Here is a 20,885-nt window from a genome sequence, read left to right as displayed (position 1 = left end):
AACAAGACAACCAAAGAGAGGTAAGGTATTTAGGCAGCTCTGAATGGTAGAAACTAGGGCTTTCCAACTCAACAGGACTGGCAGCTTAACTTTGTCCGAGGTTTAAATCCTAGCTCTGCAGCTTCCCCAGCTGTAAGACTAGGGCAAGTTAATTAACTTCCCTGTGCCCCCTTATTCTCATATTAACTATTAGGTTGGTACAAAAGTAATTTGGGGTTTTTGCAATTTTTTTAACCTGTTAAACCACAATTACTTTTGCACCAACCTAATAGATATAATCTGGCTGTTTTTGAGAAGTAAATTAATCAATGTAAGGTGCTGAGAACAATGCCAGCACCTACAAAGCGCTCAATAAATATATGCAATTACTACTAATAATATATAGTATAGTATATAACACAGTATATAATAGTAATATACTATTGTAATACTATAGTAACTATAAAGTACAGTAATATGTAATTGTATAATATATTACTATTACATAATTCTATAATGGTAATATGCCAGCATCATTAAGTACTGTTGTCACCACATAACCAGTTTCCCCAGTTCTCCCAAGATATCCTCGCCTATTCACAATGGGGAACCCAAGTAGCTGGCCCAAGGACCACCAGGCCCTCTGAGCTCTCATGCTGCCAACCCAGGACACTGGACATATCCTCAGAGAACTCTCCTGGAAAGTGTAGTCTGGTTCCTGGGAGAGAGGCTGGAACAGGTAGAGGGAGGGATGGCTTAGCAGCCTGTGGTAGTAGACAGAGGATCGGGCATCTCTTTCCCTGAGACCCTCACCCCCACCCCACATTCCATAACTGCTACTTTAAAAGGGTTTGTTCCAAGTGTTGAGTTGATTCATATTCACCCTTTCTCCCATCACCTTGTACTTCTGCAATGTATAAGCTGGCAAAACCCAACTTCTATTTCACCTTTTCAACATAAATGAATTTGAAAACATTGGAAGCAAACCAAATGGCAATATTCTTATGTCAATACTAAGTAAGGTGTGTGTGACATACCTGGCACATACTATTGTATTTTCCTTCCTAATGTCCTTTTCTTCGTCTCAACCCCCTCGGTCCTATTATCCCCTAATATACAAGTATCTCCTCCATGCCCACATATTCTAGAACGATGAAATGGGGATTCAGAAAACTTCTCAGTGCAAATATGTCCTTCAAATCAGAAACAGTCATTCATTTTTGTCTAGTATGAGCCCCCCTTGACTGACATCAGTTAGGATTCATTTTATCAGAAATATTTTAGTCATAGTGTTTCTTCATTATCTGACCATCCTCTCTCTCTCTCTCTCTCTCTCTCTCTCTCTCCCTCTCTCCCCCCACCCTCTCTCTTTTTATTTTTTTTTCTGTTTAAACCCTTCCATTATTATAATACTTCCTTCCTTTTCAAGCTCAGAAAGCTTCTTTGATTTCTCTCTCCCAGGGTGACCTGCCACTCTGTTCCTGAATGCCTCAGAGTCTGGCTGCTGCCTGCCTGGGTCATCATCCCCCCAGTGAAACCACACAGTTTTCATTTCTGAAACTGGGGCTTCCCCACCAATCAGAGCAGGAGTATATAAGCCCCTGTCCCTCCTTTGGAAATGTGACCTGTTCTGAGGGACAAGAGATGCTTGGTTTGATTTCAGGGGTGACTCATATGACCCCCTCATATGACGCTGTGACAGGGCAGCCTGGGCTGTCTAAGAACCTGCTTTGGAGGTAGAGAACTTAGATGTGGAGATACTGTGGGGACTCCCCTTCCACTTCCACGGGAGCCTTCTTACCTCTGCTACAGCCACCCAGTTTCTGTTTTTTTTCCTCTGCTAAGTAGCTCCAAAGTCTTTTTGTAAAGTGTTGTTTTATCAGTAGTTTTTGTAACAAGTAAGAACTGCTCCCTTTGGCTGAGCGAGTCCTGCATACTGTCCTCAGACAGCCGTGCCCTCTTTGCAGGCCCCCACTGCAGGGATGTCTGGTTGCCTCCACTTCATCTGTTGGGTCCCTTGGTCTCAGATCGCCACAGGGAAAGATGTTTTCAAAGCCTTTATATTACTAATAATTTGTGAGGCCTTGTGAAGTCATTCTTTCTTGGAAGGCCCTGCTGGTTTCTTTTCCATTTATCTGACAAGACCACCAGCTGGGCAAAGATGACTGCTTCTCTAGGATCTTAGGCTCCTCTGGAAAAGTCCTTCCTCTTCCCTTCCCCTGGAGGTGGTGGCAGCTGCAGAGAATCACTCAGGAGAGACACGCACCCCCGCCCCCACAGTGTGGAGCAGGGCACTTCTAGCTCACCCAGCATTCCCCCTGCCTGGAAGGAATTTGCTCTTTTTGGGGCAATGGGACTGACAAGTCCAGGTGAGTGGGAGGCCTAGACACCAAGAAGCTGGGCCTTCATTTTCTCTTAAATAAATATGCAATTTGAGGACAATGGGAGAGCCCCCCCCCAAGATGAAGGCCCCCAAGCCCACGCTGGATTTTTGAGCCATCAACACAGGAAGAGAGGAGACAAGGAAGTCCCAACCCCCTGACCTCCAAGAGTGACATCTGCCTTACTCCCAGAGGAGGAGAAAGGGATTGCCTCCAGGAAGCCTCCAGCAGTTCTGTCAGATTCAGTCCCCCATTACCCTTTCTGTAGTCTGAAGGAAGCATCTTCAGAAAAAGGACAGCAGGACACATCCAAGGGATGTGGAGACCCAAGAGCTGCCTCTTTACAGATGGACACATCTGCAGGTTAGGCTGCTCAGACCCTGCCCCAATTTGCCGGAATTCAGAATGGGCAGCAGCGCACAGTCGTTACCCACTAAAGTGTTGCTGAACAACAATACAGTTCCTTCACTTTCTCCCGTCAACCCCCACCTTTTTTTTTTCCTTCACCAAATACTCCTTCCTGCCTTCCCTTGTCTTCTGTAAGCTACCTGGCTGAGCTTGCCCAGACTTCTCCTGGGCTGAAATAGCAACACGCCACCCCCACCCCACCCAGTTCCATAGCTGCCTTCTCCCAATTCTTCCTCCCACCAAGTACATCTAGCCTTCCCAGGGCTGAGCCTCATCCTACAACCGATCTCCTGACAGGTTGCATGTATATTCTTTGTGGTTATTTTCTGCAGCATCAGCTCTGCCAGAAGGAAACCTTTGGTCTGTTTCCATCACTAGTGTAGCCCCAGCACTTGGAATAGCACTTAGTAGAAGCTCCATAAGTGTGTGTGGAATAAATGACTGGCCATGTGTGTAGTACTGTGGTTGGCTCTGGGGACACATCTGGAAGGCAAACCCAGCCTATTATTCGGTGGAGGAGGAGAGGGTAGAATAAAATGATCAAAACTGCCCCAAGGCAAAGGCTTTGAGGGCCAGATATGCAGGTATCTCAGTCCCTGGAGGTAACCAGGGAGCAAGGAACCTGAGTATTTAATGCGAGAGGAGAGAGTAATGAATGATTGAATGGGAGAAAGCTGGACCCTGGAGTGTGCCCAGAGCAAGCACGAAGGAAGCAGCAGAAAAGAGGGCAATGCTCCAAGCTCTGCTAAAGCTGAGACGTTGGTGCTAGCTGGCCACTGCCTCCCACACCTCTTGGCTCTGTCAGCGCAGCCCAAAGCAGCGCAACAGGTCGGTCTTCTCCGCAGGTCAGTGCGCCAGGGCTTGACAGGTCCAGGCAACCGTGCTCAGGAGAGAACTCAGATTGCGCAGTGTGACTTTGCATGGGGCTGCGGGTGGGGGTGGGGGGAGGCTCCGAAAGGTCCGCCGGCCAACAGCGCCCAAGGATGTAAGGGCGGGCAGGCCAGTCCTTTAGGGCGGAATTGGCTGAAGGGCGGACCTCCGATGCCAGACTTGACACAGAATTTATAAATGGGCTGCAAAACCAAAAGGGGCAACTAGTGTCCCTCCGGGTCGGATTCTCGCTGTCCCAGCGCTGAGAGCCACGAAGATGGCTTATCCACTGTGGCCTCGAAATCATTGCCCTGTTAGGTTTGTGTCCTGAATCTCTCCCACCGTTTTTTGTTTGTTTGTTTTAACCAGGCAAAAGCCCTTCAAGGGGCTTGAGTGGAAGAATCTAAGCCCGGATGATCGAGGCTCAAGGCGCAAAGAGTACAGGACCTGCTAGGAAGGCGTTGGACGGGTTGGGGTGAGAGGGACACAGGGCAAGAGACCAGTCCCGCCAAGCTGGGAGGATGGTCACGCAAGACACTCCGCCCCAGCCACTATCCAGAATGAGTCCAGCGTCCCTGCCTGGAAGGATCCTGAATTTGGCGACTTCCTCTCCAGCCATATGTCCCACAGGTGATCTGGCTCCTTCAAGTTTTCCCGTGTTTCTCCGCCAAGAATTGGAACGTCCCTACCCCACCACTCCCACCCCACCTGTGCAATGCAAGTTTCCCCTTGCACCGTCAGCGGTGCCTGGGAGTTGGTCGCCCGATCGGCTCCTAAGGCGATCCCACCTTCAGGCATCCTCAGTGCGACTGGACTGGGTTTTGTGCTCCCCCCACCTGTCACCTCGCCCCAGGGGTAAACTGAGTCGCCCCAGGCGCGCTGCTCAGTCTGGATTTGGGCTTCGTAGATCTATTTTTGTCCGTTTCTTCCTTGGAGCATCCGAGGGTGGAAGAGGAAGCTGGGGTTGTGCGTGGGCCTGGCGGGGCGCCTGAGGAGGGAGGGCAGAGGAAAACAGGCCGCGGGGTGTGTGCGTATGAGTTTGTATGAATTCCAGTGTATATACAAGTGATGAGTGCCCAAATGCAGGATGTACTTGAATGGGGGACATCTCCGGTCCTGTGTGGGCTCTGGGAGCAGTTGGGCCTGCGCGCAGCAGGCTCTGAGCTCGGGAAAGGCCTCCTGGAGGGGGGGGGGGGCCCAAGAGCCGTATTTCCTTTGGTGGCAACAGTAACCCGAGCCCAGAAAGGTGGACATGGCGGGAGGGGGGTGGAAACGTCAGCTTCCGGCTCCTCTCCAAGTGTGGACGTGGAAGGGATTAGGCACACACCCCCCTCCCCCGTACTTTCGCTTTGGGCGTGATTGATGCGAATGGCGCACTTATGGCTGCGTAATTCATAAAGATCACTCCCGTTTTGTCAAAACGTCTCTCTTAATTAGTGGACAGAAGGGCGGGAAGGGTGATTTATTTGCATTTGGAAAATTCCCTCCAAGGTCCGGGTTTCGAGGTGGAGGCGGCGCTGGGACCCAGCACTAATTGACCACCACTGAGCTGAGCAGCGTTGGTTTCGCATAGAAATGTCACCCCCTCTATCCCGCCCCCGCCCGCTCCGACACAGACACACACATCTCGCTGTCACACACACACACACACACACACACACACACACACACACACACATCTCGCTGTTTCCTGGAACTGCTCCCTGAGATTCAACCCCACTCCATCTCCTTCTGTAACTACCCTAACTCTGAGTGGGCCTGTCTCCCCCCCCCCCACCGCAAGCTTCCCGCAGCGCTTCCCTACCTCCCTCTTATCCCAACCAGAGAGGAGCTCCTGGAGCCCTGATCACCCGTCCGGGGCTCCGCTCGGGCTCCCGTCTTTGCCCTCAGGGAGGGGCAACCTTCCCCTGCGTGTGAATGCGTCTGCGGATAAATGGTTGTGGGTCTGCGTGGCTATGTGTGTGTTGAGTGTGGGTTTCAAGGTGTCTGAGCAAGGGCGAACGTGTGTAAACCTGCCTGTTTACGTCCTTGTGTGGGTCTTCTGTGTTTCTAAGTATCTGAGTGGTGCATTTTGCTAAAATATCACCCTCTCTCCCACCCAACTGTCCACCTGCTGCAGCCCAGGAAAAAAGTGCCGTCTCTCTCTTAAGCATTGCGGCAGTAAAACACTCTTTCTTTAGCTGGAGACTTCCCCCGCCACCCCCCTCCCGTGGGGGAAAAGAGTGCTTCCCACCCAGCAGGGGCTGGGGGCGGGGAGGCGGGGGAGGCCGAGTGGCCGCGTGGAGAGCCCCAGAGTCGGGAAAGGGCTTCAAAGGTTTCGGTAACGACTTTTCGGCCTTTATTTATGCCCCTATTAATACAATATCCATCATGTAGATATCGATCTTTATCCTTTAAACTGATACGCTGGGAATCAATTAGCCATGCAGATTACATTTCCTACATATCCAAATGTTAATCTTTCAGACTCTGGGCCAGTGATATATATTTTTACAGCCACATAGTATTCGGTTTCGTTTAGAAATGAAAAGAAGAGAAACGGCGCTCTGAAGCTCGTTCCTCTTGGGGCTACTTGTTTTAACTCTCGGCCCAGGCTGGGTGTTGGGGGTCTGGGGACTGAGATGCCTTTGAGGGGTTTTCCGGGGGAACGAAGCAACGCCGCCAGGGTGACTTGTGTGCAGGGCCACCTAAAGACCCCGGGACAGCTCTCTGGGACAGGGCTCCAGGCAGCCGGTTAGCCTCTGGTCTGCACTTCTGTGAGGTGCTCCCTTCAGCTCGACTACCCCGATTGGCCAGCTTTTTTCGATCATTTCTTGGCGTTGGAGATGGTCAGGTTTCATCTTTTCAGAGTTTTCCCTCAGGGTTCTCCCACCTCCAAACTTATAAATCAAAATTATTCTCTCACTTTTCACCCAAAAGCCCAAGTGGTAGGCTCATCTCCAGAAAAGGCAACTTCTGTCCATTCTTTTCTCCTCCTCCCCGCCCCCAACTCCTTTTTCCCCTGAGAAAGGGTGGTGGGGTCAGGAGATGACGTATTCTATGGCAGACGGGCCCCTCATCTTGTCTGTGAGCTCCCAGGGGCCGCCCCGACCAGGTGGGGAGGCCCAGAGGCTTGAGTGTGCCAACACTCTTCCTAAACCAGCCTCCCGAGGTCCCCCACCAGCGCTCCTCCCGCTCTGTGCAAATCGCTCCAGGCGAAGACCCGGCCTCCTCCACCTGTTGCGTTTGCTCCGCGGGGTGGGCTGCGTCGTCTCGGTTCCCGTGAGCCTTTAAAACCTGGGAGCGCGGGGTCCTGGGCTCACTCAAGGCTCTGCTGCCTTAGGATACAGGGACCCCACTGAGCGTGCATCCAGGCTCAGCTAGAGACCCTGGGTTTGAACACTCTTCTCCCAGATCTCTCTTCTTGCTCCTTCTGTCACCCGCCTCCCATCCCTCCCTCTGAAACACACTGTGGAGAGCAATATCCCGCGGGACTTGGAGGGATTCAGGCCCAGAAACCGTGGCTGTTCACCGCGCTGGCTCAGACACTGGGGTCGGGTGGAGCCAGAGAGAAACCTGTCCTCATCCAGGCAAAAGTCCTGTTAGCTTCTCCCCCACCTCCGTCCATTCCTCTCCTCCCTCGCCCCTATCCCCGGAGTCTCAGGAGCTGAATCCATGGTCCCGGCTTTTTGTGTCCAGACGCAGCCCCAAACCCCCAGAAGGCAGGAGTTCCTGGAGTGGTCATTTGCCTTCCTTTTGCTCCAGACGTCCCTGAAACCCAAGAGACCTTCCCCGTTTCCCCAGCACCCCTATCCGTGTTCCCTAGCTCGGCTCCCACTCCTACTGTCTTCCTCCACCCGGCCTCCGTTTTTCCTTTTCCCGCCACGGCCCAGGCTTCCCCACCACTAGCCGGTTTCTCCCTCACCCAGACCCCTCAATTCTTACCCCCCCATACACGCACCCCTCAGTCTCACACGCAGATACCCACCAGCAGAGCAGTTGCTGAATTTCTCTTCTAAACTTGAAATCCCCCTGTGGAGTCTTACCAAGTTGGGCAGAACATTTTTTGAAGATTAGAGAGGACTTATTCTAGTTTTTTATGAGTCGCTTTTTTTTTTTTGCCCTGGAGAATCGGGCTCTGGCATTTTGTCTTCCGTATTTACATAAAACTATTTTTTGCAGAACCAAATGAACGTCTATAGGTGATAAGCTTCCCTTAGATTCATTCTCTCCCTCCCTCCCAGCCTTTCAACAAAATTTATTTTCCATCTCGCTCCTTTCCCTCCTTCTTTTCCCTTTTCTCTTTTTCCTTCGTCTTTCTTTTCTTCCCACAAACCATATGTTCTTTATTGAGAACCCACTCACACGTTCTCGGCCGGCTCCCCCAGCGGCAGGGGCACCAGAGGGGCAAAACCACTGCAGCTGGCCCCACACCACATTTCAGTGCGGCGCTCAGATCCCCATCCAGTCCCTAAATCCGACCTCATTCCGACTGATTTTCCAATGGGGAGAACGGCGGCGCCAAAGCTTTTGACAAATAACTGCGGGGGGCCTAACGACGGTCGCTAAGCCAGGCTGCGGTGGGCGGTGGGTTTAACCCCAGCGTTCACCAATCGGATATATCGCAGCCAGCCGAGAAGCGCGTGGTCAAGGACCTAGCGTGTTGATTTCCTCCGGGTGAATGCGGGGAAAGCGTTTCTGCGGACCTGAGGGTTTCGTGGCGTTTGCTCAAACTTCTGACTGCAACCTGAGAGTCATGCCTGGGACCCCGCTAGCGGCCAGGCGCATCTGCGCCACTCGAGCGGAACCTGGCCTTCCAGGTGGGGGCAAAAGAAAGGCCTGGGTGGCAGATGCCGTACCCCGCCCCCCAGGTCAGGGATATTATTTTACATAGATCATAATTTCCTCTTAAGGTCTGTGTCCGGCTACAAATGAGGTCATCTCTCAGAGCCTTGAGAAGTCCATGGGCCACCAAACGCTTGCGCCCGGAACCCACAATTGCGGGAGCTGTGCCCTGAAGAATTTCACGCAGACCTAGCTGAAGCCACTCCCCCGCGATTGGACTGTAGATCCAGGCATGCAAACCCACCCCGAGGGAGAATCTTCAAGTAAAGGAGACATGATTCCCTCCAGGTTTGCACAGGCAGGCGCTGTGTTCACCTGCAGTGTCTCTGAAACTGGGGGTAGAGGAGGCAGCGGCAAATTATTTTCCCTTAAAAAAAAAAAAAATCAAAGTATCCTACTGTTGTCCTCGAAGCTTCAGTTTTATTTTGCGTGTGTACAGATAGCGGGTGGACAGCAGGGTTTGTTCACAGAACTGTTGTAGAGACTCTCCAGATTACTTTCTGGGTAATTTGTCTGCTTGGGGAAATCCTGCCTCCCAAACCGGGGCTGCAGGGGTGGGCGCTTGCCATCCAAGCCCCACTACCGGGTCACTCTTTTGCCAATTAGCGCCTGTATCGCGGCCAGATTTGGCACCGGGACTCCTGGCAGGGGAAGGCGCCTCCGTGGAGACTCCCTTCCAGCTCCGCGGAGTAGGAGTTCGGGGGTTCCAGTGGCTTCTGGAGAGAGACTTCGAAAAGATGGAGGGGAGGCGCAAGCTTCGGAGGTAGGGAAGGAGTGGCTGGAATGTCGAACTGGGGGTGCGTTCTTCGAAACCGATCTGGAAAACCGGGAAATACCCTGCCCTCCTGCGACCTGTTGTGAATGGCTGAACCCAGGCTGGCTCTGGGCCTGGTCTGGCATGACTGTGAGTGGACGCCACCGGCCGCCGGGGAGCCTCAGTCAACATCGCTGGCCTGGCCCTCCTGGGTCGGACTTCCAGGACACTAACCTCAGGGAATTGAGACTCCCGAGGTCGTTGGAAGTGGTCTGGAACCCGTACGGCCCACCCTTCCGGGTGCCCTGCTATCCCACTTTGGGCCTGGGGGTGGGGGTGGGGTGGGTGGTGGAAAAGGGCCTTAATGACGCTCGCAGCGCTCCGGACACCAGAAAAACCGGAAAGGATAGACTCCAGAACTGCAGACCCCAATCCACACACACACCCTTGTGGCCTCTATTTGCACTTTTTTTTTTTTTTTTTAAATAGAAAGTGGTGGTCAGTTTGTGGATGCGCGTACTAGACCAGCACCCGCAGACACTCGAGATCCACTTCGACCCGCAGGACCTCTTCAAAGATTTTCTGGTTCTACCGCTTCCGTGAGGACGCGCAATCCGGGAGAAAGAGTCTGCGGCAAGCGCGTCCCTTCACGTATCCGCTGGCTCTCCAGAGAGAGAACGCTGGGCAGGAGAGCGCGGGTCAGCGCCGGGAGGGCTAGAAGATGAGACTTCGACTCAAAATCAAGTGAGACTCAGCCCCGGACGTGCTTTAGCCGCTCACCGCCGGACCTGGGTTCCTTTTAGCCTCGAGTTGAATTTGCATTTGCCCTCTTGAAATACACTTTCGGTACCTCCCTCCCCCAACAATTACCGCTGACCTTCGAAGTGCTCTGTCTGCTCCACTCAACCTTTTGGAGACAGAAAACTTGGAAAAAGTCCAGCTCCCGAGATGCACTCCCTGAGGAGGGGTGTAGGAAACAAGGACACAGACTTTGGTGGCTTCCAAGTGTGCAAAAAGGAAATGAGAAACTTTTCCCTTTCACAAATTGAATCATTTTATGTAAAACCAAGTTGAACAGGGCTTCATTCTAAGCAGCGTCTCAACTTCGTACTATGAATGCACATGGGGCACTCCCCCCCTTGGGTGGGTGAGGGGATGTCCAGACTCTTTCGGATGTCTTTAGAGGCCTATCTTGGCTGCTCCCAGGTCAACCAAGCCTTTTGAGGTTGGGCCCAGCCAAAAACTGCCTGCTTTTCCCCACGTGTGAGTGGATTTTTAAAGGGCCAACTTGCACTGCAGACTGTTGAACAGCTATACTCCCCCCATCTAGCCTTCTGATCTTGCCTTAATTAGGGGGTTGGGAACCCGAGTTCACGTAAAAACTGTCAAAGGAGTCGGAGGAAGGGGGGACTGAGAGAGAGGGGTGGAGAACTCCAGCGCAGGAAAAATTCAAAAATCGTAAAAGGGAAAAGGGGGAACTTGAAGCCCAGAAGTCATTGTTTCCTTTATTTCAAAGGGAAAAACCTGCCTGATTCTCATCCTTTTGATTGATTAAGGCCCTGAATACCTCGCAGCCACAGAGTGACAGTCCCTGAATAGACTCTAGCGAATAAAGCGCAGTGCAGAGCGCGGGGCTGGCACTCGGGGGTGTAAAGGAGGCGAGTTCGCTGGCACTTACCAAGTTATAAATAAAAGGCTATGCACAATGGTACCTTCTCTAAGGACAGACAGTCTTTACAACACTCCTGGCGTCATATCCTGCTGGGGACACTTCAGTTCCTAGCCAAGACTTCGCTCCTTTTATTTTTCCAGCAGTTTAGTCTGAATACCATAATAAATTCCTGAGAACAAACGCTGCAGCCGGGCAAAACCTTAACACGTAGTCGCATCTCTGCCGACGCATTGGGATCTATACATCGAGATTTAGAGCTGGGGCTTTCCAGAGAGGTTTTTTCATTCAAGAAGAGGAGACGGTTTTCTTTCCCGGTCCCCTCCTAAGCCGTCAACTAGCTAGTCCTGGGGCCTCCCCAGTCTGCCTGGGCTTCACACTACCTCTGCCCCCAGACAGAGAAGACAAAAGAACTTATCAGCACAGCCTGGACTCCTCCTGGGAGGAACCCCACTGGGAAGACCCCTTTAACAAGCCTAGGCCAAGGGGCATTGACTAGAGGAAGGAAGGCTAAACATGTCTGGGGACTCCCAATGCCTTCTTATTGGAATTGCGCCCCCTCCAGTGGCAGTAAGCCAAGAAAAATAAGAGAGAGGGAGGGAAGGAGGGAAAGAGGGAGGGAGGGAGGGAGGGACGGAGAGAGGGAGGGAGGGACGGAGAGAGGGAGAGAGAGAGAGAGAGAGAGAGAGAGAGAGAGAGAAAGCCAAGGAGAGACACACATAAAGTAACAGAGACAGAGAGACAGGGACCCCTCCCTACTCTCAGCAGCTGTCATCTCCCTCGGCTCTCTCTCCCACTTTCCACGGGTCTACCTTTCTCTCCTAGGGAAGGGTCTCATCGCCGGTCCCTCTGGGGCCGGCTGAGGCCTCGGCATCGCGGAGGTTGGGAAGAGAAAGTGGCCGCTGTCGCCCAATCAGCGCGTGTCTCCGCCACCCGGGACTGTCTCCCCGTCGGCCAATCGCAGCTCAGGGCTCCTGACCAAGCTTTGGGTGAAAGAACTAATAAATGCTCGCGAGCCCGGATCCCCTCACTCGGTGTCACCACGGGAGGAGACTCCGGCCGTCCGCGCTCCCGCCCCTACCCCCCTTCCCTGGCTCGTCGCGGTGCTCTGAGCCCCCTGCCCAGCGCCCCCAGCAGCGGGGCCACTAGCCCAGACTCCTACCAAACTTTTTTGCCCTCGGCTCGAGATCCCGGACTCAGAGGCCTCCCAGCCTGCCCCTTTTCCTGGTTCCACCTTGAGCCTCTCCCTGGACTAGGAGAGAGCAGTCCCCCTTCCCGCGGCCCTCCCTCTCTCTCCAGCCTTTTTGGGGAGGGGCTCTCCACGCTCGGAGAAGTTTCCGAGGGTCACCAGCGCCACGCTCGCTTTTCTATCTCGCCTTTACCTGGATATAATTTCCAAGAGAAGCTGCCCCCAGGATGACCACGCTGGCCGGAGCTGTGCCCAGGATGATGCGGCCCGGCCCAGGACAGAATTACCCGCGCAGCGGGTTTCCTCTGGAAGGTAAGGGCCTCAGCAGCGTAAGGAGCCGGGTCTGGGCCGGGGCTGCTCCAGCCTATCCTAAGTCTCCGCAGGCTTTTTTGGCGCCCCAAGGGACCCCATTCCCTGAACACCCCCACCCCAGGAGGGAATAGTCGGGGTGATATCTTACCCGATTTTCTCTCTGCAAAAGAAGGGCCGGTTCTCTCCGCAAGCGCTTGCATAGCTAGGCGGCCAGGCCTGCTCCGGGCAGGTCCTCTTTCCCCTGTTGTTTTGGAAAAGCCGTAGTGGGGAAGGGATCAACCAGCTTATGAGCACCAGAAAGCAACTCCTGCGCATTTTGTCTGCCCAAAGGCTTCTCAAAATTGTCTCGGCTTAAGTCCATATTTGCTAAACTCTTGTTACTTCCGAAAGAATTTTCTTGCTGGGGCAAAGTTGTGGTGGCAGGCGCCGTTCGGCTTCGTGCTTGCGGTTTTTAATATTCATTGATTAATTATTTAGAATTTCATTCATCTTAATTGGCATCTTGAAGTTTCTATAACCCGTTTTGGAAACTGCCTTTCTGTTAGCTTGAGGGTTTGGGGAATCCCGGGAACGCAGGAAGTTTTGTAAGCCCAAAGCTTTCTAGACAGTTTGAGAGGTTGGGACGTCCCAGCAGGGATGCTCATCCGGGGGCTCCTGCCCTTCGACCTTGGTGCAGAAGAGAATGTAATAGCCAGAGCATGAATGGGGGCGAGGAGCCCTGCAAACAGACCTGGCTGTCGTCTAGGTCCCAAGGTGTAACAGGTGACACGCGCTGCCACCTGCGGCCTCCTTTTGGGACCCTCTTTGATCCTTGTCTGCTGTCCTCTTAGCCGGAAACCCCAAAGGCTATCAGCAATTCCAAGTCCCTTAGAAAGGGAGCAGCCCCAATTGTACAGCGTTTGGTGTGAGCAGAGTTTCAGAAGGCCAGAGCCCGGCTGAACTTCCTTCTGCCAGGAGGCTGTTTCTTGAGCAAGATACACTTGGTGCCAGCCCCAGGGTCCCCCGGTTCCCCAGAGTTGCCACCTTTCCTGGGCCTAAAGGGAAGGCAGCTTTTCTGGGGCAAGTTATTTTACCCTAGCTGTTCTCTTCACGCAAGATTTCGTGCCCCCGAATTGCTTAATAATTTAAATAAATGTAACTGAAAAGGGTTTGTTGTCCAGTAGTTTCAGCGCTGAGGTTGTAACATGCGCATTGGCCAGAAGAGTGCAAGTTAGGTGGGCTCATCTTTCGGGTTGCTACTCTTAATTCGCCGGAAATAACTTTGCGTTTGCCTCTCTTTTCATCTTCTGCCCCCAGTGTCCACTCCCCTCGGCCAGGGCCGCGTCAACCAGCTCGGCGGTGTATTTATCAACGGCAGGCCGCTACCCAACCACATCCGACACAAGATCGTAGAGATGGCTCACCACGGGATCCGGCCCTGCGTCATCTCCCGCCAGTTGCGCGTGTCCCACGGCTGCGTTTCTAAGATCTTGTGCAGGTACCAGGAGACGGGTTCCATCCGTCCGGGTGCCATCGGTGGCAGCAAGCCCAAGGTGAGCAAGGTTCTGGAGGCTTTTGGGCCTGCAGTCTCCAGGTTTAGGAGAGAACGGGCAGGGGGTGAGGGTCGGGTGGGGTGGGGGTGGGGGGTGGCAGTGAACTGCCATCTGGGGCTTTCCAAAGAGTTATTTTTCAAGTCTGGAAAATTGTGTGTGTGTGTGTGTGTGTGTGTGTGTGTGTGTGTGTGTGTGTGTGTGGTGGGTGTGAGGGAACTTGGTTGCTGGCTGAGCCAAGGCTCCTTAATAAACGCTAAGGGAATACTGCAGGCCTTTTGCAAGGAGATAGAGCATTTTTTTTTAATACCCCAAATCCTGTAATTCCTCCTCAAATTATTTAAATAGGGAAACACCAAGCTGTATGCGCCCACCTGTTGATGGTTTCTTCCCCAAGTATCTCCCCAGTGCCCACCGACTGCAGTGCCCTTTCCAAAACAAATCTAAGGAGCCACTTTTGTTTTTTTAATGTTTTCTCTCCCAACTCCGGTCCCCAATCTCCTCCAATCCAAATTGTCTTCAAGGAGTCAAAAGCTGGATGATTTGCTTTCTGTGTAAAGAGCTGATGACTCGCTTTTAAAAAGTAGTTTGGTGCTATCATCAAATTATTTTGGTTCCCCTTAAAAAAGGAAAGAGAGTCACTCAGGCTAGGGCTGAGTGGGAGGGGATTGCATCAGGTCTGCCTTTTCTTCTGGATGTGGGGAAAATGCAATATAGTTTTCTAGTTGCCATAGGGCAAAATCAAAAGGAGAGTTCTGGTAAACTTTAGGTTTCCAAACACTCTCCTCTCCTCTCCTCTCCTCTCCCACCACAATGCCCTTTGCAGCCTAAGACTCTCTGGAAACTCATAACTGGAAAAAAAATTAAGAGCCAGTCTCTCAAATTATCCATAGTTGTTATCCTCTCTAACTAACATCTAGAAACGCAGATCTTTACCTTTTGCATTTCATTTTGCTCTTCACTTTAGTTAAAATCTTGTGCTCCTCTGGAGAGGCACAAGTTGCAGATCTAACTTGATTGTTCTGCTTTTCTTTCAAGCACTTTTTTTTTTTTTTAAGGTTCATTTTTCTGTTGATTCTGTGTCAGGAGTTGCCTTTCTTTATTTCCAGGGATCAGGAAATGCATCCCTTTCTCCCCAAATGTTATACTCTTCTTCATTTGTCCCGATTGTCCCAGCTTACCTGGGAGAGGGGGGTCCCGAGGCTGCTCTAGAGTGGGGTGCTTTCTTGTATGCCCTGACCTGAAAGTAAACTGCCTCCGAGAGTTGGGGTCATTTCACTAACAAGGGAGACCTTCCCAGGGGGTGCAGGAAGGGTCCTCGGGCCTCGCTGGGAGGCAGTGGGGCCACCACATGTGACTCAGAGGACTGGGTACCAACACCTGCCTGCCTGTTCTCTTAAAGCAGGTAACAACGCCTGACGTGGAGAAGAAAATTGAGGAATACAAAAGAGAGAACCCGGGCATGTTCAGCTGGGAAATTCGAGACAAGTTACTCAAAGACGCAGTCTGTGATCGAAACACAGTGCCCTCAGGTACCAGGCTCATTAACGTCTTTCTGAGGAGCGGCTGGCGGTCTCTCGCTGTTACCGGGCGGGTCATCTGAGATGTAATCATCCCAGTAATCGTTCCAGGCCCCCACCAGAAATATGCACGAACCAGGCATTGTTGGCGTTTTACGGAGGGAGGGAGCTACGAGCTGTTAGGCCTGGGGTTGAGAGACCGCCGCAGAGAGGTCCCCAAAGAGGATTTCTGTTGAGGAAGCAGAGCAGGAAACGCGAGGCGGAGGCCAAGCGTTTATTAATATTGATGTCCCTTTTTAAAGAGAAACAAATGTTTTGGTAACCCCAACCGAAGGGAGACGGGGCCGTGGCCGCTGAGGCTTTGCAGTGTTCGCAATGGAGGGGAGGCTTCGCAACGGCCGGCAGTGTCCCCCAGGGTTCCAGGGACGGTCCGGCGCCCCCAGCAGCCGGGGGAGGCGGAGGGAGAAGAGGGGCGAGCGCAGGGTGCGCGGGAGTTTGTTTTTAATTAAAAGGAACCTCCCTTTTCCCCCTGCGAGAACGAGATATTTCAGAGCATGGATTTGTTTACCACACTGGAATCTGGAAAAAATAAATGGGGGAGAGTGCATTTTCTTTTGATTTTTACAATAGGAAACGATTCTGCAGTTGAAATTTAAACCCTTTATAGCCTCCAAAAAGAAAAACATAGCTGAATTCCTGGGGACAGTCCGCTGTGGTGCCTCCTCCCTTAACTCGAATTGCAGGGCCCAATGCCTTCAGGTGTGTGTGTGTGTGTGTGTGTGTGTGTGTGTGTGTGTGTGTGTGTTGGGGGGGGGGTGCAGGGTGGGCTGGAGGGAGAATTCTCTCAGATTGGAGACACAGAGCCCTGCTGTAAGAGTCCAGAAGGGAAACGCTTCCTGCTGAAAAAGAGGGACAGAGACGGCAGTTCCCAGCCTTAACTTGGAGATGCGAGCTTCCCAGGCTCCCCTTCCCCTGTTACTAGATGCTGATTAGGGGGTAAAATGTTTGAGTGGGAGGCTGAGGGGGCGGCAAAAGGCCTAAGGGGCCCCAGGAAACAGGAGGAGGCAGAAGCGGGCTTTGCGGGACACCCGCTCTAGGGCACCGGCTGCGGGTGGGGGGCTCCCTCCTTCCCAGCCCTGCCGGTCTCAGTCTTCTGCTCTCCCTTCCTCCTCCCGCCCCCCCCCCCCCCCAGTGAGTTCCATCAGCCGCATCTTGAGGAGTAAATTCGGGAAAGGCGAAGAGGAGGAGGTCGACCTGGAGAGGAAGGAGGCAGAGGAGAGTGAGAAGAAGGCGAAACATAGCATCGACGGCATCCTGAGCGAGCGAGGTAAGCGGCGGCGCGCTGAGGGCCTGCGCCTAGGCGGACAGCCGGGCTCTGACGCTGGGGGCCCGAGGGCCGCCCGGCCCCTGCTCGTGTCAAGGTCCTTCTGGCTCATACTCACTGCTCCCGGGTAAGAGCCTCCAAGTGAGAGACCAGAGACGCATTTGCAATGAAAACAAAAAACTCTGTTCTGTTAACGTGCTCTGTTTTGTAAATCTTTCTTCTGCATCACCTTCAGCCTCCCTCCCCGGAGTCTAGAACTTCGGGTTGCACTTTAGGTACAGGGCCACCCTCTAGCCCTCACGCACACGGGACTGGGCTTCTCTGAGCGATTGGGGGTGGGGGTGGGGGTCTGGGGACAGTCCGTGAGTCTCTGGAGGTTGAAGGAACTTTTGCGTCCTCAGGACAGTCCCGGATCTCCAGAGTTTCCCACTTCAGAGGAGGGAGGGCGGGAGCGAGCAAGAGAGAGCCAGCGAGAACTTTTTAAAGCAGTGGGCCCCCAAACTTGCACCATATCAGCTGCCTTATGAATATATATGTGTAAGTTGGCTGGTTTTTTGTTTTAAATTGGTTTTCTGATATGATGGAGTTTGATTTGTGTGAGGGGATTTGGGTCTTGGGCCCGAGGGGATTTGGGTCTTGCGCCCGCAGTGGTGAAACTCTCTATGCCCAGGGGTTTGGACCACCCGCTCCTGCTTAGCTACGACCTGTCTGCCTCAGGAGCAAATCTCTCCTTCGTAGAATCATAAGTGCAGGCTGCTCCCCTTTTACGTGCTGTAGCGTCACCTTTAGACTGTAAAGGTATTGACTCCAAAGGGAAGTCAATCTCATCTAGTGAAACCGGAAGGGAGGACTACAGAGAGGGAGTCTCAGCAGTTTTGCACCTTAGCAGTTTTTGCTTTGGAGATGGTTGCACCTTTTCAAATGCACAAAGGGTCTAGAGTTGCTGGGTGCCCCTGCCCGTGCCTCGTGTTCCCTCCTCGGGACCCCGATTTTGTTGAGCTGAGTTGAGTTTTGAGTTGCTCGGAGCAGTCACACACTGTGACCAGCTAGGTCTGCGCCCTCAGCCGGTGGCGTCCACGGTGAGACTGTGGTTGTGAAGGTGGTCCCTTCATTTACCTTCATTGTCCAACCCCTGCCGGGACTGATGGCTTTCTGGAACAGCAGCTTTATGAACTAACACAAAAATCTGTTCAAACCTCGAAGAGACACAGATTTGGATGTTACAAATCCAAACGGCTGATTTCAGGGGTAAACAGAAACCTAGATGCTCTGGCACACACACACACACACACACACACACACACACACACACACACACGCAATCAAGGAAAAAAAGAAAAACACCAAAAACCATGGCAGGTTGCTTCCTTCCCTTTAAAGTCGTGGCCTCACATGGTCTCAGGTCTAAGCCCCTCCTTTTAGAGGGGTGCATTATTGCCCTAGTCTCTGAGAAGACACCCTGGCTTTTATTCCAGGCCTAGATATAGCGTAGAGGTGCTGGGGAGGGAGGAAGGCAAGAAATCAGCCAACACGCAATCCAACGGGCCCCGTGGGTAGCGGAGCCAGGAAACCAGAGCGTCGGAGATGCTAGCGAAGGGTCGGGGGTGACGTGGCTTTGCTACATGTTGCCAGAGGCACCGGCGCAGTAGATCCAAGGCTCTATGGCAGCACAGGCAACCAAGGCCCAGGAGACAAAACGCCCCAAATGAGCTGGTCAAACATTTGTACAACTTTTCCAGCTTTTACAAAGAAGGCCTTCTCTACACAATCTACACTTGGAGATGAACTTGGGAGACAAAGCCTGGAGAGTCCATTGAAACTCACACTTTAGCTTGGTCCAGACAAAGCTCCAGCTCGGAGCAGCTTGATGTGAACAAAGGAAGGCAACCTTTTTATAATTCAAGGAGAAAAGAAGAGAAAACAGCTCCACAAAGGGCCACGAATAGACATTATGGGCTTGCAATGAGGGATGAATTATTCAATGAGCCCCGATAGCTGCTGCGCCAGGAAGTTTTATGGACTCTCCAGCGTGGAAAAAGTGGCCATTTCACCTACAAAATGTTTCTAGTCTTTTGGGCCGTCTAGCTGGAACGGCTGCCATTCAAGGGCAATTGCTACCATTTTAAAAACCAGAGTATTCTCCCCAGCGGGAGCTGTACCGTTGAACACACACACACACACACACACACACACACACACACACACACACACACACCTCGGAGGCTGAAGCCTAATTTAATTTGGGGTTGTCAAGGATGATGCAGCGTCAGTCTCTCCAGCGCCTCTAGCTCCCTTTCCAGATGAGCCCTGGAGGGCAAGAGGGGCCCAGAGAAAGGAGAGTGAAGTGGAGTTAGAAGGGAAGTTTAGAAACTTCAAAAAATTCCCTGTTGTTAGGGCATCAAAAGTCACAAGTCACCCCGCTTGTGAAATACAATGAATGTTGTTAGTAAAGGGCTCTGAGCGCCCTGGCCGAGGAGGGTCTTTGGGTGCCCTGACGAGGGTGGCAAGCTTTCTCTGGAGGTTCCAGCTTCCTTGTGGGCCTGGCGGGTGGTGCTGACACTGGCTTTCCAGGGGCATCTTTCTGCTTGTCAGACAGTAGGGCATAGGGTGAGAAGCACCCTGAAAGGTCAGAACCGCTCTCAGTCTTCTCTCCAGGGGCTCTTTCTTCTAGATGGCTCCTTTCATCTTACCAACTATTCCCTGTCCCACGACCAATCCAAGAGCGGCGCAGCGTGCGGGCCGGGTGCGCTCAGACCCTTGCGCCGGTGCTTGGTCCATCCTCCCAACTTCTCTGCGTCTAGGAGCGAGTAGGGCGGCTAGGGAACACCCAACCCCCCCATCGCCCAGTCCTTGGCCCTCACCGAGATCTGAGCAGGCGCAGCCGGAGGAGCCAAGCCCCGGTCGCGGCACCGGGGGCTGTGGGCACGGCCTGCGCGGCGGCCACTCAATGGGTGCCTCTGTTCCTCCCCCGGCGCGGCCGAGCAGGCCCTCGGGCGCCGCCACAATGGGCCGGCCCCCACTTCTGCGCCCTGCGCCAAAGCGCCGCACCGCCCCCTCCCCTGCGCTCCGGCCCGCTCGCAGCTTAGCTCGCCGGGCTGCAGCCGACTCAATTGCCTCCTTTATGTCCTTCTCACTTTCATCTAGACACAGCCCGCCCCCCCTCCTCTTTTTTTTCTCCCTTGCCTGAGGCTCACATTAGTGAAATTTCTGCAACCTCCCCCTATTTCCCCCCCTTATTTTAAAGAAAGCCCTTAACACAAAAGCAGTGACTAATCAATAGAAACTGCTCCTTCTTCTTCTTCTCCTTCTTTTCCTCCTCCTCCTCCAGCAGGGTGACGCTTTTCCTGTTTGTGAGTTTTGGGAAACATTTTTGCTTTGTGCCGTAATGGAATTAGAGGACAGATGAGGACTGTACATGGGCACGCGACTGCAAGGCTCTCGCTTAAATATTTAGATGCAACGTTACAATTACTGACTTGTTGCAACGACTTTGAAGTGGAGGCTCGAGGGTGCAGGGGGAGAGAGGCCAGATCGCCAAATTGATGTTTTGATTGTGGCTGGAGATACACTTTCACAGGACTTTCCCTCTTTTTAAAATCACGAGTGAGCGTGGGAGGTTTGCAACAATTTCAAAGGTTGAGTTAGGAGATCCCAAGCATAGGCGGTCCATTGGCGCTTATATTCTTTTCATATCAATCCCTTCCTTTTTGACATTTATGAAAAGCAGTGCCGGTTTTGTTTTGTTTTGTTTTGTTTTTAATTTGAGAAAGTCAAAGTGCCAAAAGTTGTGCTCGGGTCCCGGTTCTGTTTGTAAACTTGAGAGCTTTGCTAAAATTAACGAGAACGACGTCAGCTTTCCAGCAGGGCATAGATAAGGCGAATGACAACGCACAAAAGTTTTAAAGGTCCTTGAAGTACTTCATTTTCAGTGGAATCGTGAAAAGAGTACTTTATCATTAACTGGCGTGCCACTGCAATCGAGGGGAACCGAACGAAGGCCGTTTCTTTCCCCGGAGTTAGCTGGGAAGGACATTTTGGCGCGAGGCAAGGGGGTGGGGGACGAACTTTCCCACAGATTAAAATCATGGGGTATAATAAGATCTGAGGTTTGTGGCATCGGAACCTT

The 20,885-nt window shown here is 52.6% G+C and overlaps 1 protein-coding gene across 3 annotated transcripts in view; it reads left to right on the top strand.

Moving 5' to 3' along the window:
* Window positions 1–11,929: 11,929 nt before the first annotated feature.
* Window positions 11,930–20,885, top strand: part of PAX3 (paired box 3) — a 92,071-nt gene continuing 83,115 nt past the window's right edge. For 2 of the 3 annotated variants that reach the window (XM_074313974.1, XM_074313961.1), the window contains exons 1-4: window positions 11,930–12,386; window positions 13,683–13,918; window positions 15,318–15,447; window positions 16,628–16,762. In XM_074313974.1, coding sequence (XP_074170075.1) covers window positions 12,302–12,386; window positions 13,683–13,918; window positions 15,318–15,447; window positions 16,628–16,762 — 586 coding nt within the window. In that variant the 5' untranslated portion in view covers window positions 11,930–12,301. The remainder of the gene's footprint in view (window positions 12,387–13,682; window positions 13,919–15,317; window positions 15,448–16,627; window positions 16,763–20,885) is intronic. The other variant, XM_074313966.1, reaches the window with a different exon arrangement.

Source organism: Rhinolophus sinicus, linkage group LG01, assembly GCF_036562045.2.
Source record: "Rhinolophus sinicus isolate RSC01 linkage group LG01, ASM3656204v1, whole genome shotgun sequence".
NCBI lineage: Eukaryota > Metazoa > Chordata > Mammalia > Chiroptera > Rhinolophidae > Rhinolophus > Rhinolophus sinicus.
Note: the sequence above shows the minus strand (reverse complement) of the source record. Positions and strands in the feature narration are given on the sequence as shown.